The sequence below is a fragment of the Numida meleagris genome, chromosome Z, assembly GCF_002078875.1.
Source record: "Numida meleagris isolate 19003 breed g44 Domestic line chromosome Z, NumMel1.0, whole genome shotgun sequence".
In the NCBI taxonomy this organism is placed as follows: Eukaryota; Metazoa; Chordata; class Aves; order Galliformes; family Numididae; genus Numida; species Numida meleagris.
The window spans coordinates 74,880,854-74,894,530 of NC_034438.1; the positions used below are offsets into that span (position 1 = coordinate 74,880,854).

The 13,677-nt window shown below is 39.6% G+C and overlaps 1 protein-coding gene across 9 annotated transcripts in view; it reads right to left on the reverse strand.

Annotated features, from left to right (window-relative positions):
* The window catches only part of ZCCHC7 (zinc finger CCHC-type containing 7), a 110,011-nt gene that overhangs the window by 11,889 nt on the left and 84,445 nt on the right, over positions 1–13,677 (reverse strand). For all 9 annotated transcript variants that reach the window (XM_021379966.1, XM_021379968.1, XM_021379969.1 and 6 more), the window contains one exon: positions 11,498–11,533. In XM_021379966.1, the coding sequence (XP_021235641.1) occupies positions 11,498–11,533 (36 nt within the window). The remainder of the gene's footprint in view (positions 1–11,497; positions 11,534–13,677) is intronic.

The following is a 13,677-nucleotide window of genomic DNA, read 5'->3' on the forward strand; positions in this document are numbered from 1 at the left end:
ACTGTGCGAAAATGTTACAGGAAAAGACAAAAAATGCATTACACACTCGAAAGAAATTAACGTAATCTTTTGATACTCTTACGAGCTGAGAAAAATACTAAAATATTAATTCAAAAAGTCTTTTATGAAAAATGGATAAAGAAATCTCAAGTTTGTACAGAACATGAATATATGCAAGATAGGGAGGATAACAACAACACAATCCCCGAATGCCTCAAAATCTTGGCGGTTTAAAAGGCATCCCAATTTTCTCCAAAGGAGGTGGCATCTATCCATCCGCCCATGGCTAATTTTACACAGAATGCAAAACGTTATTTAAATAGGACGGCGCATTAAACTTCAACTATTTCTGATGTAGCTCTCAAACTACAAACCTATCTTCCTTCCATTTTAATTTTAAAGTAAGTTAGCAAACACTTCCTCCTTAATCCCCGGAGACTATCTGTACAGTGACACGGACGCGCAAATTTATGACAGCGACACAAACGCTGCTCCGAAGTAACGTGCGACATTAAGTGAAATCGTTTCCTGGAAAGATATTATAGGTATCTATATTTTATTTGCCATCTTAAACATATCTCGGTCTTTATGACCTTATTTTTAAAATGTATTTCCTTTTTACATTTCCTGGTGCAAATGGACTGCATAAATAAGCAATGTGCTATGAGGCTTCAGACTAGCCGATAAACCCTTTCAATTTTCATGCCAGCTTCTTCTTTTGTAATTCAAATCTGGCTGAAAACTGGCAGCTCTGAAAACTGAAACAAGCACTGCCACAAATACCTTGTAATGCTATCGACCTTGTCTGCCCATGCAGTGAGAAAGGGGGATGCATATGTGTCTGCAGTCATCCAGATAACACAACTCATTTTTTTGGGGGGATAACAGAAGCCAGCCCCGGACCGCGCACCAAAAGCAGTCATTACCAGGCAGGCTGGAGAATAAGTCTCTTCAAAATACACGGCGCATTTAAAAAACATATACAGGGCTCAGCCACCGCTTTCATTACCAATTTTAATTTAGCTCCTTCAGTTTGCCAGCCAGATAAACTCTTTAGTGCTGTTTTTTAATCTATTTGCCACATTTTATGTTTAAGATTATAGTAATATGGGACGGGAGAAGGAATCACTTTTGGAGGAAATAAAGAAATAGATCCGCTTATCGGCGCCCATCAGAAAGTTCATTAATCAGCCGGGCTTTGTGCCCCCTAAATTGAAAGGTTAAATAATCCTCTCAGGAATATTTCTCGGCACCGCCGCCAATTGTCCGGAGAGAAGCTGCCATTCACGGCGCCGGGGATCGGTGACAGGGTATTTTACCACCGCTCGGACCCCAGACAATGACGGACAAATGGCCTGGCGTACAAAGAAACCTTTTAGCACACGGCTGGAAGAAGGGCCGCAAGCTTTGAAGTGCCTGGGGAAGGCGCGCAGGGCCCCGCGCCCGCGGCCAGGCCTGGGCACAGCGGCAGCGCGTCCCGCGCGGCGCCGGCCGTGCACGCTCACACGCGCGCGCCTGCACTAAGCCGAGCGCAAACATTTGCAGAGCCGGTGAAATCGGGAGATTAGGAGAACTAAGGCGCGGCTACAGTTATTAGTTAATGCGCCAGGGAGCCCGGCGAAGCCCGCGCTTTTAATTTTTACTGTCATTCCGAATGATGTACAGCTTCCTCTCTCTCCCTGCAACCTTTGCGCGTGCACCGATCGCCTCTCGCCGCCAGCTGCGGCAGGAGCAAGCACGGCGTGCCCAACAACTTTCTCGGGCGGCTGTTGTTCCCAAGCATGCCCTCGGAAGGGACGCCCGGCCGCAGCTCTCGGGAAGCAGAAGCAGGCAGGGCGGTGCTGGCTGCGGGTTTTCTGCGCCCTTACTTAACAGTCAGCTTTTTTCTTCAGCGTTCCGAGCGCCTAGCCTCCCACCTGCAGCGCCTTTTGCTGACCGCACTTCTAGAAACATTTTCCTGACGTTACCAACACATTAACTGTGCATCTTAGTGCCGTTCAGTTTCCTCGCAGGCTTTTCGTGTATTCCCTAACAACATCGTATATATTCAGGCATACAGATTTTTTTTTTTCTAGTTTTCCAATAAGTGACATCAACCAGAACACGTCCTTGAAGAAACCTCTGATTCCTTACATTGCAACTGCTGACAAACACTTTTCCCCGTCCTTCTCACGCCATCATTTTTTTAAATTATTCTGTTCCATTGGCTTCTCACTTCGGTATGGCCCGGGACGTTCTGAATAGTCGGCAGCTTCCAAAAATGGATCACAAAACTTCAGACATCGCCTCTCCCACATCACACCGACAGCACGGAGAGCGGAGCTGCTCACTGCACACCAGCTTTGCAGCATCTCAGTGCTATCGCTTTCTCTCTCTTTCTGTCCTCATCAGAAAAGCAGAACGGACTTAACCAGGTTCTCATCTGCCATCAAAAGAAGTCAGACCAGATATCATGTGCAAATCCAGCGTAATTACTTTCAAAGCATAAAATATTTCAGGGTTATCAAACAGTGCTGAGAATCCCTTTGGTGCATGCGTATGCTCAAGCACAGGCACCTACCACTCATTTTTTAAGCACCAAATAAAGTGACAAATGCACCTCAGAAACAGAATTAAGCTGCATGGCCAAGGAACAAAACGAAACGCCTGATGTGTGGGAGGTGGGAGGTGTAGATGATGAGGAGCCACTAGCAGGCAAAGAAACCACAAGTTTTGGAAGAAAAAGACAAGCATCTTTTGGGCTGGATGCTGACTCAGAGAAACTCCAAACACTAACACTCTTTTTTTTTTTTTTTTGGCAAACATATTATGATCTACCATGTAAATACTACCTCTTCTTGTAAATCTTTCCTTTATCATACCGCTGGAGAATCAGAACTTCAGCCACGTGTCTGCACACAACACAGCTGTGCCATACACAGCAGCACTGCTCTTGTACTGCGTATGTGGCAGACCTGCAGCAGACAGAGCAGCAAGAGGTGCCTTGCTGGGCCGGAGCTACAGCAGACCATGAAGCAAAATAAATCATGAATTTGCAAGTAACAGTTCATCAAAGTGCTGGAGCTAAAAAGAACAGCCAATGATGGCAATGTTGTGGTTTGTTCCCACAAAGTGCTGTGAGACCAGTGTACAGGTAACGACTTGTGCCCATCTGAGAGCTTTTGGATTCTGTTTGTTAAAGCTGTGCATCCAGGTAAACCACTGCTCTGAGACTACTACATTAAAGAGTAAAATAGCACCTAGCTATGGCATGCGGATCTACACAGCACGTCATTTACACAGGCCTTTAGTTCTTTTGAATTCCTTTTATGATTGAGTTTCCAAAATATGAAAACAAAACCAGGGTAATTCTGTCACTAAGACAGTAATTTTTTTATTCATATGACAGGGCTTAACAAGATGTTTTAATATTATTGACGTGATAGACTCTCTCAGAATTAAATTGCTTTTAGGGAATCCTAATCCGTAGATTATTAACATGATCAGGCATAACTTGAAGAAGTTACAGTCTGACGCGAGCTCTTAGCTGTTCCTAATACACAGATAATTGACAAGATGAGCTAGCAGTTCTGGCAGTGTACATGGGCAATTGCATACGCTTCTGCCACAGCACAGCTAAACAGACAGTCATTGCTAGACACCTGTAAGATTTTAGAACGGAAAGTATTTGTATGATAACACGGAACAGCTTCAGTGCTACTAAAGCACATAATTTACAAACAGCTATGGAGTGGAGATGTGACAAGCAAAGTATTGGTCATGATTGTGATGTACGTGCAAATGGTGGGTATTTATGCTCCAGTGGCATGTTATATTTCTTCTATTCTGCAGTGCAAAAATGTAGCAGAATACCTTTTATATTAACTACATAAAAGTATCATTTTAATATATTTCAGAATATGTGATAGATCGCAGATAGTTGTTTGTTTCCTAGGGAATTTTGAAGCTAACTCTAAGCTCCAACAAAACTGAGAAAACATACCTTCATGCGGAGGTCAAAAGAATACTTCACAGGAATAAAGGAACTTTAACACAAATATTTGCACACAAAATCCACTGCAGAAAAGGGGCACAGAAACGCCGATTTTTTTTCTCAAATAGAAGCCTATTTCTGAAATGCATTGCAAGTCTGGTTCTGTCATGAAAGCTGTTATTTCCTACTGCTAATACTTGAAATAGCAGAAATTACTTAAATGATTGTGTAAGTTCACCTTCTCAAACTGAAGAGAGTGAGATGAAAATGCTCACCAAATCTGTTAGCTTTGAGGGAAAGATCAGGTCAATCCTTTCACTTAACAAAAGCGCGCTTAGGTGTATGGCAGGGATGCATTTCAGCCATGATTCTTTCCTGTTTAAGCAAGTAATTATGCAAGAATTCTGGTGTATCACGAAAGTCATGTATGCTGGGCAAAGAAAGCGCAGGGTGGTTTATACATGAAGAATGGAGTAATTCCTGCCAACAGGTCTGCAGGGGTGGGAAGTGGCTCTCCCAGCCTTCTTCCAGACGTGGGCTCCTCTTACCACCAGGACTGCTAGCACAGCGTTTGAAGAACACTGTGTGCCACATAAAGAACTTCCTAGGCAATCACAAATGTATAAATGTATAAAGCTCTTAATTTTTTTTTCAATTTGATTAAAACTTTTGATTTCCAAACCTGTATCTTCTTCTCCTTTTCCCACTTCATGGCAGGGTCAAGACAAACTAGTTTTGCTAAAAGCATAGAGTCCCTTATATTACTACAAGATGCACACTGAAGTTAGGGACTCTCCGAAGGATGCCACTTACCAAACAGTTTGACGAGGCTATTTGGGACCCCAAAATCAGAGAAATTGAAATTGCTTGGTTCAGGCGTGCAGGCTTTCTATTTCCCCCAGATCCTAAACTGTTTCCAGAAATGCAGTGAAATGTAGTTTCTGGTCAAGATGTAATCAGCCTTTAACCCTCCATTTAAAAGCGCCTTTTATTTTATTTTCTGGGGAGGCAGATGAGGAAGAGCATGAGAGAGATAATATGTTAGAGAAAGCGTGTCTGCTTAAATGATTAAGGTAAGTGACAGCTGATTACTGTGCTGCAGAGGATTACACAGCCCATCCAAAACAGCCTCTCAGGTCCGTGTAGGAGTATGGAATTCCTAAGAGTCATTTCAGCTTGCAGGTCTGCTGTAGCAGAGCCAGACGCTGAGCTGGGTAACTCCCACGCCCTCTGTGGTGTAAAAGCAATGTTAAGGATCTGAACTCTGCAAAAAGGAAGTACCAAACCTCTTCACCTCTTTCCCATGAAAGAAAGTGCAAGTCCAAAGGCATGTTTGTATCTTACAGGTAACCAGTCTGAACTTTCTAATTCACATGAATCAACACCCATGTCCCCATTACTCAGCACTCCTGAGTGCCTAGATGCCTAAGTTAAAAACCCAACATTTTCCTGAAAAGAGAAACTCCAAGCAGTACTCTCTGTGGACACTGCACGTATAAAGCTGATGAAGCTGATTTTCCTTTATTATTTCAAATACAGTTTTAATGTAAAAAATGGGAAAGAAACCTGAGTAACAGTATTCGTAACTGTAAGCTATCAAACAGCATTTGTGCAAAACTGGTTATTTCAGAATGTGAATTTCTTTTTTCATGTGTGTCATAAAAGCTATCAGAAAGAATACTGTCTTTTGCAAAATTGGTTAGGGATTTTTTTTTTTTTCAATTAAAATAAATTTTCTGACAACCTCAAAATTTCTGAAACTTGAAGGAGAACAATAATGTTGGACAACGGGTAAGTAGCAGGGACAAACGAAAGCAACGCAAACTGAAATCCAAGAGACCTTTCAGACAGCATACCCAACTGTCCCAGCACGCTCACAGTTAGCAGAACAACTGTGAAGTGCAGGCACACATTTCGGAAGCATCTTTATCACAGAATGCCTCTTGCCAAAACGACAGGGCTAAACCTTGAACAATGCACACATATAACTTAAAAAAAAAAAAAAAAAAGGGTGATAGCTGCTGCTAGCGATCTTCCCTACTTTTCTCCAGGTGAAAAAGGCCACCACAAATTCCCAGAAAATACAAAACCTTTCAGCACCCCAAACACTACAGAGTGACCTTTCCCTCTTGGGGCAAGTGTGGAGACGCACATTCCAGGTATTCTTGTTCTCCTCCCAGGAGATCCCCTCCAGGAATCTGGGGCTGGCTGCACTGCACATTATCCCACTGAATGGCTATCAAGTGTTGACACGCAAGAACCTGCAGTGTGCTTCCAAAATAAGGAAAAAAAAACAGTGTCCAGGGAGTAAACAAAGTTGTGTCTCTACAACAATTTGCAAGAATAATTTCTAAATGTCCCAAGTTAAACTTGTCAAATTCTGAAATCCAATGTATTTAACACAGACATGACAACCCAGTGGTCTGGCAAGCTCTTGTCGCACGCAGACCACAGCAGCTGGCACACTGAGGCCACGCTCAGCTCCACACAGCAGCCCCGTCCCCGTGCATGGCCAGCTCAGGCAGAATCTCTTCCTGAAAATGTTTCTAAACCTGTTTTTCACTGGCACAGAGCTCCCCTGGAAAACAAATGCCTTCTCTCAGCCTTAAATATCTCGGCCCAGAATAACATCTAAAATTTGCTGAAAGCCATACTTTAAAGGATACAGACTGACTGTAAGCAACATTGCTTACGTTTTTATTTCAGAAAAAATGTGGCAGGCCACGAGGGATTTTAATAACGGCACACAAAGAAATCCAAGCGCAAAATTTAAACACAAAAGATGCATTGTCCATTCATGTCTTTTACACACAGAGGCCAAAACAGCCAATTCCTGGTTCACCTTCCTTTATGTAAGTGGATTAAACATAAGATTAACAAAATGTCAAAAAGCAAGTTAAACGATAGCTTCTGCGAGCCGAAAATTCTGGTGTTTCTAAAACTCTGCTGGTGGCCATCTTGTCCTAGCAGCTTTCACCGGAGTGAGAGCAGCACAGACAGGGGATGGGAACTGTTGAGCGGCACAAGGCAGAAAGGCTGGCGGAAACGAGCAGCCCCTGCAGAAAGAAACCCCCGTAGGTGTGCATATTGAGAAACGCATCAAAAACAAAGATCACGCACTGCCCATTTCAGGGATGGCACTTCATTACTTCATATACATTTGCTGAAAGTGATGTTAACACTTGCAACATTAACTCCTGTTTGGCGATCGTGTCCCTGTTTTGTCCTGGAGCCGGCCTTGCTGCGCTCCTTTTTGTTTCATCTCCATGTACTGAGGAGGCCGCCTGCATCACCCCCCTGTGCCGCTATCAGCTGCCACCACACAGGAAGGGTTAGAGCTGCGGCTCAGCCAGGTGCACACTGTGCGGCCTCACACGCTCAGGAAAATGTGCAACAAATGTTTTTCTCTTTGTTTTCCAGCCCTTGGGCTGAACCACGAGGTGCCTGCCATGGACGCCACCGGCAGGCCTGCAGAGCAGGGCTGGTGTGAGCCCAAGGCCTCCAACACGTGGACAGGCACTGGGTGAAAACAAACTTCCCTCCGTGAAGTGAGACTCCCACCAAGTGCCAGCTCCAGATCCACTTCTTCCCAAATGCTATCCGTGGTTAACATTTAATGCAGTTCTTCAGTACGTAGCCATTTCTTGATGGACACGGCCTGCGGCAGGCCTGCTCTGTCCATCCTGCGTGCTTGAAGCTACATAATGTGGAAGTTGCCATGAGAAACACAGCCAGGCAAACAAATACCACATTAAATGCAGAGAGACACTCATGTACCTTTTTTTCTTAAAGAATATGCTGCAAAATTGAATCGGGCAAATGATAATTGTATGGTGCCTTAACCTCAAGTACTTCTACCAACTTCTCTCTCTGAAAATACACGGCTATAAACTGGACTCCATTTGAGTACAGAACACTGAATAAATGCAACTGCCTTCACAGGTGAAATATGGAAGAACAAGAGAATGGAAAATAAAAAGAGCCAAACATTCTGAGGGTGAAAAAGCACCCCCAATACCCTTAAGATGTGGGAAAATAGGATGTGATATAAGTTCATTGGAGCTAGGGCCCTATTTCTCTGCGTTTTGGAGCAGCTACCATTTAGAAAGACAAGCCCGTAAGTTAAGTTTCCTGATGATCTACAACAGTTTGGTAAGAACTTCAAATGCCCTGTCAGTGAAAAAATTACACTTGCTATCATTCACCCTGAAGTAAGTCACAATCAAAACTGTTTATTCTGGATCTGCAAATAAATCTTGTTGTTATTATTTGAATCGATAATAACCTCTTTGATAGATGTAAGCTGGTATCAAAACTGACCTATTTGATGAATAAAAACTTAAAATGTGTCTTGACAAACACAATTTCCTTTTTCTGATATAGGAGAAATACACAGGGAGTAGACATGATGAGAACGATTTGAAAAACTTCTTCGCCACCGTAAAGAAGTGATTAGATATTATTTTAAACTACAGCAGGAATTGGCTTGCTTTGCTGACTTCGTTTTTTAGGCAATAATTTTACTTAACAGAGTTGAAAGAACAAGTTTAAAGAAAATAACTTCATCCAGTTACAAAGTTTAGATTATCACAGAGCCTTTAAATTTAAGCTTCAGTGAATGTAATATGATAATCTTTTATTCTATCAGAAGGCAAATTAAAATATTCCACTTATAATCCTTTTTGCTATTTTAACTGCTCATAAGATTTCTTGCATTGCCAGTCTATTTTAGTTAGAACAAGACATTTCTGCCCGTATAACATATTGTTCGTAATGTGCCAAAATTTGTCACATGTAAATAAAAACCCACCACCATCCATACCAGCGAATGGATTTACTGGATTTGTTATTTAGTCATTGTTCTAGTCAATCCACATTCCTGTGCAGGGGCTACAATAAGTCAATAGATGGCAGTCCATCGCTTAGGAAAGAGCCAGATAATGAATAAAATCACCAAAAGCTCCACAAAAGAGAAAGGTGTAACGCTGCGTGTTTTTAACAAGCATTCACAGTAATTAATTAAGAATACTTTACAAAATGCAGAACATTTAGACAAATTTTGTAATGGCTCTTTTTAAGTAGCATTATAAAAGTAGTCTTTTAATGAAAACTGGAATACCTTGTTTTATTTGTGCATATATTTACCTGCATGTACGACACTCACGATCCATTTACCAAAATAAGTTAAAATCTATTGGTTCTATCAATGGCTAAAGCATGGGAAAAGCTCACTGTGGCCTGTTTGTTTGCTAATAACCAGGAAGCCTCTATAGCACAGTAGTAACCACAACACCACTTTTTTAACCTTATGGTATTTTTCTTTAAAGTTACCCTGTTTGTATCAAACCATTTATTCTAAACTAGGGAAATTATAAATAATGCCTGCACTGAAATATTAATAAAATGCTAAGAGAGTAAATATGAGAGTAGATATGACAGTATCTACTTTTTACAATTCAATTAAAATATACATAACACACATTATTACATTACAGAAATTTTAAGTCTTCCAAGAACACTGTTTACATCTGTCCTGCTTTGGATGCAAAACAATACTTAAATGCAAAAAAACTGTGACTCATGCATTTAAACAACTCAGACAATACCGCTTCTTAAGGTATAACCTAACTTAAAAATATCAAACATGTCTTCTGCTACACAGAGTTTGAAATTCCTGCCTTAATCTGACTACTAATGTAACTTTAAGTGAGTGATAAAGCGTCTTTCCCACGCAAAAAAATTGAGAAGTGCAAAGTATTTCTCAGATACCATAAATCTGGATTATATGCAGATCATTAACAGTCCACTGGAAATGAAAAAAATATTTATCAATAGCTATTGTCTGACTCCAAGCCTATTTATCTTTGCGTGTCCATATCTGACTGCATTTCAAAATGTCTCTAAATAGTGCGTAGATACTAATTATAGTATTTAATAATACACTTGTACTCATAACTACTCTATTTTCCTACAAGAGCTTTTTGACAAGTGTTGTTACTTTTATACAAGAACTGAGAACACTTTCTACAAAATTCACATCTAAAATTTTCTACCTCAGCTGCTTCAAATGCTCCCATAGCAACAACTTGGTCAGGTTTTAGCTCCTCCATATTTTACAAAAATATTTTTGAAATATTCAACGCCACTGGCTTTTTGAGGTATTGTCAATGGACAGCAAGAATAAAATAAAACTAAATCCTATACCTCACTAAAAACAGAACCCACCACACTGCTGCATCTAATATACATAGGTGATTTAAGATTTCAGATATCACAAACATTTCAGAAATCATTTTTACATGCATCCTTAGGAATAATTATGAAATAAAATGTCTACCTTCTGCCTTCATACAATTTTAAAAATGCAAGCAAATTATTCAGTAAACGCACCTTTTGCTTAACTCTTAATACACAGCGTATCATCTCTGTTTAAAATACAATTAAGTGCTCAGAGAGAGTGGAGAATTTCCAGTGTTTTAAAATCATTACGTAGGAAAGACAAGCAAGAGGTTTTCTGAACAGCTCTTCTGTAATCGTTCAATTTACCAACTTCAGCAAAGCCAGAAAAAAATAGCAATCCGCTTTCTGAAGTGGTGGAGGCAACAAATTATAAAACACACGCCCCATTTATTGCTCCTAAGAAAATATGCACATCAAATACCCATAAGGAAAGGTGCAGGACAAACTTTTCTACTTGATCTTGAATGGGCAATAGTGACTAATATGTATTACTGCAGAACAGATACGAGTTACATCTGGATAGCAATGACAGCAAAGATTCAGATGAACAGGAGAAATTCTAACCTTTAAAGTCATTTTTTTCATGTGTCAATTTTAGAAATTAATGTATTAAAGACTTGTGATACCAAACTATTAAATATTGTCTTAGCCAGTAAAGTATTATTCCTGGTTTAAATATTAGCCAAATTAGTATGCATTTTGTTTTATTTTTATCTCTATTTTACTTATGAGGAAAAACCTTAAGTAGTATATTGCTATAGTTCAGAAAGTTGTATTTTCTCGCTTAAATTATTAAAGATCAACTAACACATGCCAAAGAAGAAGTTACAGCTATATTCTTGGTAATAGCAAATGATTTACAAAAGTTTATGAAGTGTATTTCTCGAATACACTCTAGGTGAGATTTATTTTATTCCTTTAAGAAGAGATCTCTGTCATATAGTGATTAATTGCTAGAAACTGGGATATCTGAGATGGGGTCAGTGCTTCTGCTATGCACCTCAGCTTAAAATTTAACTCTTTTTATATGTTTAAATGTAGTCATAGCAAGGAGAGAGCGCTGCAAGATACTCACTTAATGATTACAGTATTAAAACAAAATTGTCAGCTCCAAAGATATTTACAAAATACTGACAGTGTTTCATTGCATTCTTCAGTTCAAAAACTCTTCAGATGTTTATTATCTTCTTGCAGAAGATGCTTGTCTATATTTTCTGGTCAGCAGTTCACAGAAGAGTAAATAGGCTGGGTGTAGAAGAAAATAAAAAAGGTGTTTCTACTTACTGTTAGGTGATACTGCCTCCATATTTCTGGGCAAGCCTGGAAAATAAAAATATTGATCAGCTAGGAGCATGAAACAAGGTGCTTTACAGCCTGTTGGTTTTGGCATAACACAGTATCCACCGGTGTCGGTCACAGGAAAATAAGAAGCTTAACTGAAAGGGTCTGCATTTCAGCTTCAAAAACCTGGCTAGACAGTTTAATTGAATTTTACACTGGTTTAACACACTCCCTGCCATTGTCAGAAAGCCAGTAACAGTTTTCGCTCTCCCCTTCTTCTCTGAAGGCTGGAAGTTTGGGAGAGTAGCATGCTTTTAACCATAATAAGTATTAATACTGTAAAGCAAACAGAAATGAATTAAAAATCTAAATCTACTGCCCTTTAAAATTTACAGAGTGTTGCGGAAATAAAATCGCCAGCTACCTCCCTTTCATGAAGAAAGAGAAATATTTTAGTATTTTTGTACAAATCTCTATCCTAATCAAAATATAATTGTTACATGTAATAATCTTCAGTAGCCTAATGTCAGATGGGTTGTAAACAAGAAGCATAGCAGATTGCTTTAATGTTTCAATTTTTGCAATCGCTTGCTTGCTTCATTTTTTTTTTTTTTAACTTGCCAGTCTTGCAAAGAAACTTGTAGGGGCAGACCATGGTGAAAATTTTTACAGAGCAGATTTGCAACCACAGCAATTACACAATAGACCTCAGGAATACGTAAAAGAAAGGAAAAAGGAAAATGTGAATTTTCTTCTTTGAGCAAAATAAGAACATGTTAACGATCAGTGAGACTGGGGGTAATTTCACAACGGTTCTTAACACTTTTACAAAATTGTCAGTATTTCTGTCTTTTTCTATCCTCCCCAAGCCATAAACACATGCAGAAACACTGGCACTTTGTTCAGAACCATTTCAGTTGTTTAAGAGAGCGCGCACACAGCTCCTTCAATGGAGGTCCTCCGCTTTTGTTTAAGACATTCACACTTTTATTAAAACAACTTCTTCATCGTTTGAACAATTACCAATCTGGTTTGCCACTCTCAATTTTCAGAATTTTAAGAAGAAACATTAGTTACTCCACGGCTTCTACATTAATGCTGCAGCTCTGATTTCAAACACTGAAGTCTCTCCACTACTTGCAAATTGGTACTAACAACATTTATTTACATTTTGAATAATTTTTTTCTCATGTCTGAACTCCTGCCTTCTTTAATTTTGACAGAGAATGTTAATTAAAAAAAAAATCCAACACATAACAATCAGCATTAGCCACCGAATCTCTCAAAAAATAACCCAAGTTTTTCACAGTCACCCTATGGCATATTCAGTAAGTTTTTCCCAGATGTGATGGAAATTATATTATTTATTATTCATTCTGTGAGCAACACAATTTTCTGGAGAAAAACCTACAATCTGTTCTGTGTAATGGTTCAACATTTTGCATCTTACTCAAATAATGCATGTAAATATTTGAGTCTGATGTTAATATTTCTATAAAGAAAATGTGTGAAGTACGTCACTTTTCTAGGAGAGGAAAGCACTGCAACGTGTGACAGGTCGAACAAACTCAGCCTGTTTTCAAATGCAAACAAAAGGACTTTCCTCCCTGCGCAGGGTTTTGAGATGCAATATATAAACATTCTCTACTTCATTAAAAAAAAATGTATCAAAGATATTGCCTTCTTCCTCAAAACTATCCACGGCTCCAGCCACACGTAAGGCTTTTGCTCATTTAGCACAGGGGTAGCAGGCAGTTATTTATACATTAGTTCTGGGTAGTTTTCGATTACCACAGTGTCCCCAGACTAATATGGTTGAAAAATCGCAATCAAGGAGTTGTCATATACTGGCAAAATGCCACTCTGTGATATGACCTTTACTTACGCAGTAGCTATTTAATAATAAAAAATATGAGTTACTTTTCTGAATATTTTTTTTTTCTCCTGGATACAAAGACATTATTTATACTGAAAATCTGAAACTCGAAGTGGGAAACTACAACTGGCACAGCTCTTAACAAAACACCCAGAGAGGGACAACCCAGCCATTTAGCAGTGATATCAAGAGGTAAGTTTTATTATCGTCAAGCATGTTTTGGGGCTGTGGGAAAACTTAAGGGAGAGAGGAAGGAGAAGGTAAGGGAAAATTGGCCAAGCCTGTTTCTTCATTCAGATGGTGATTC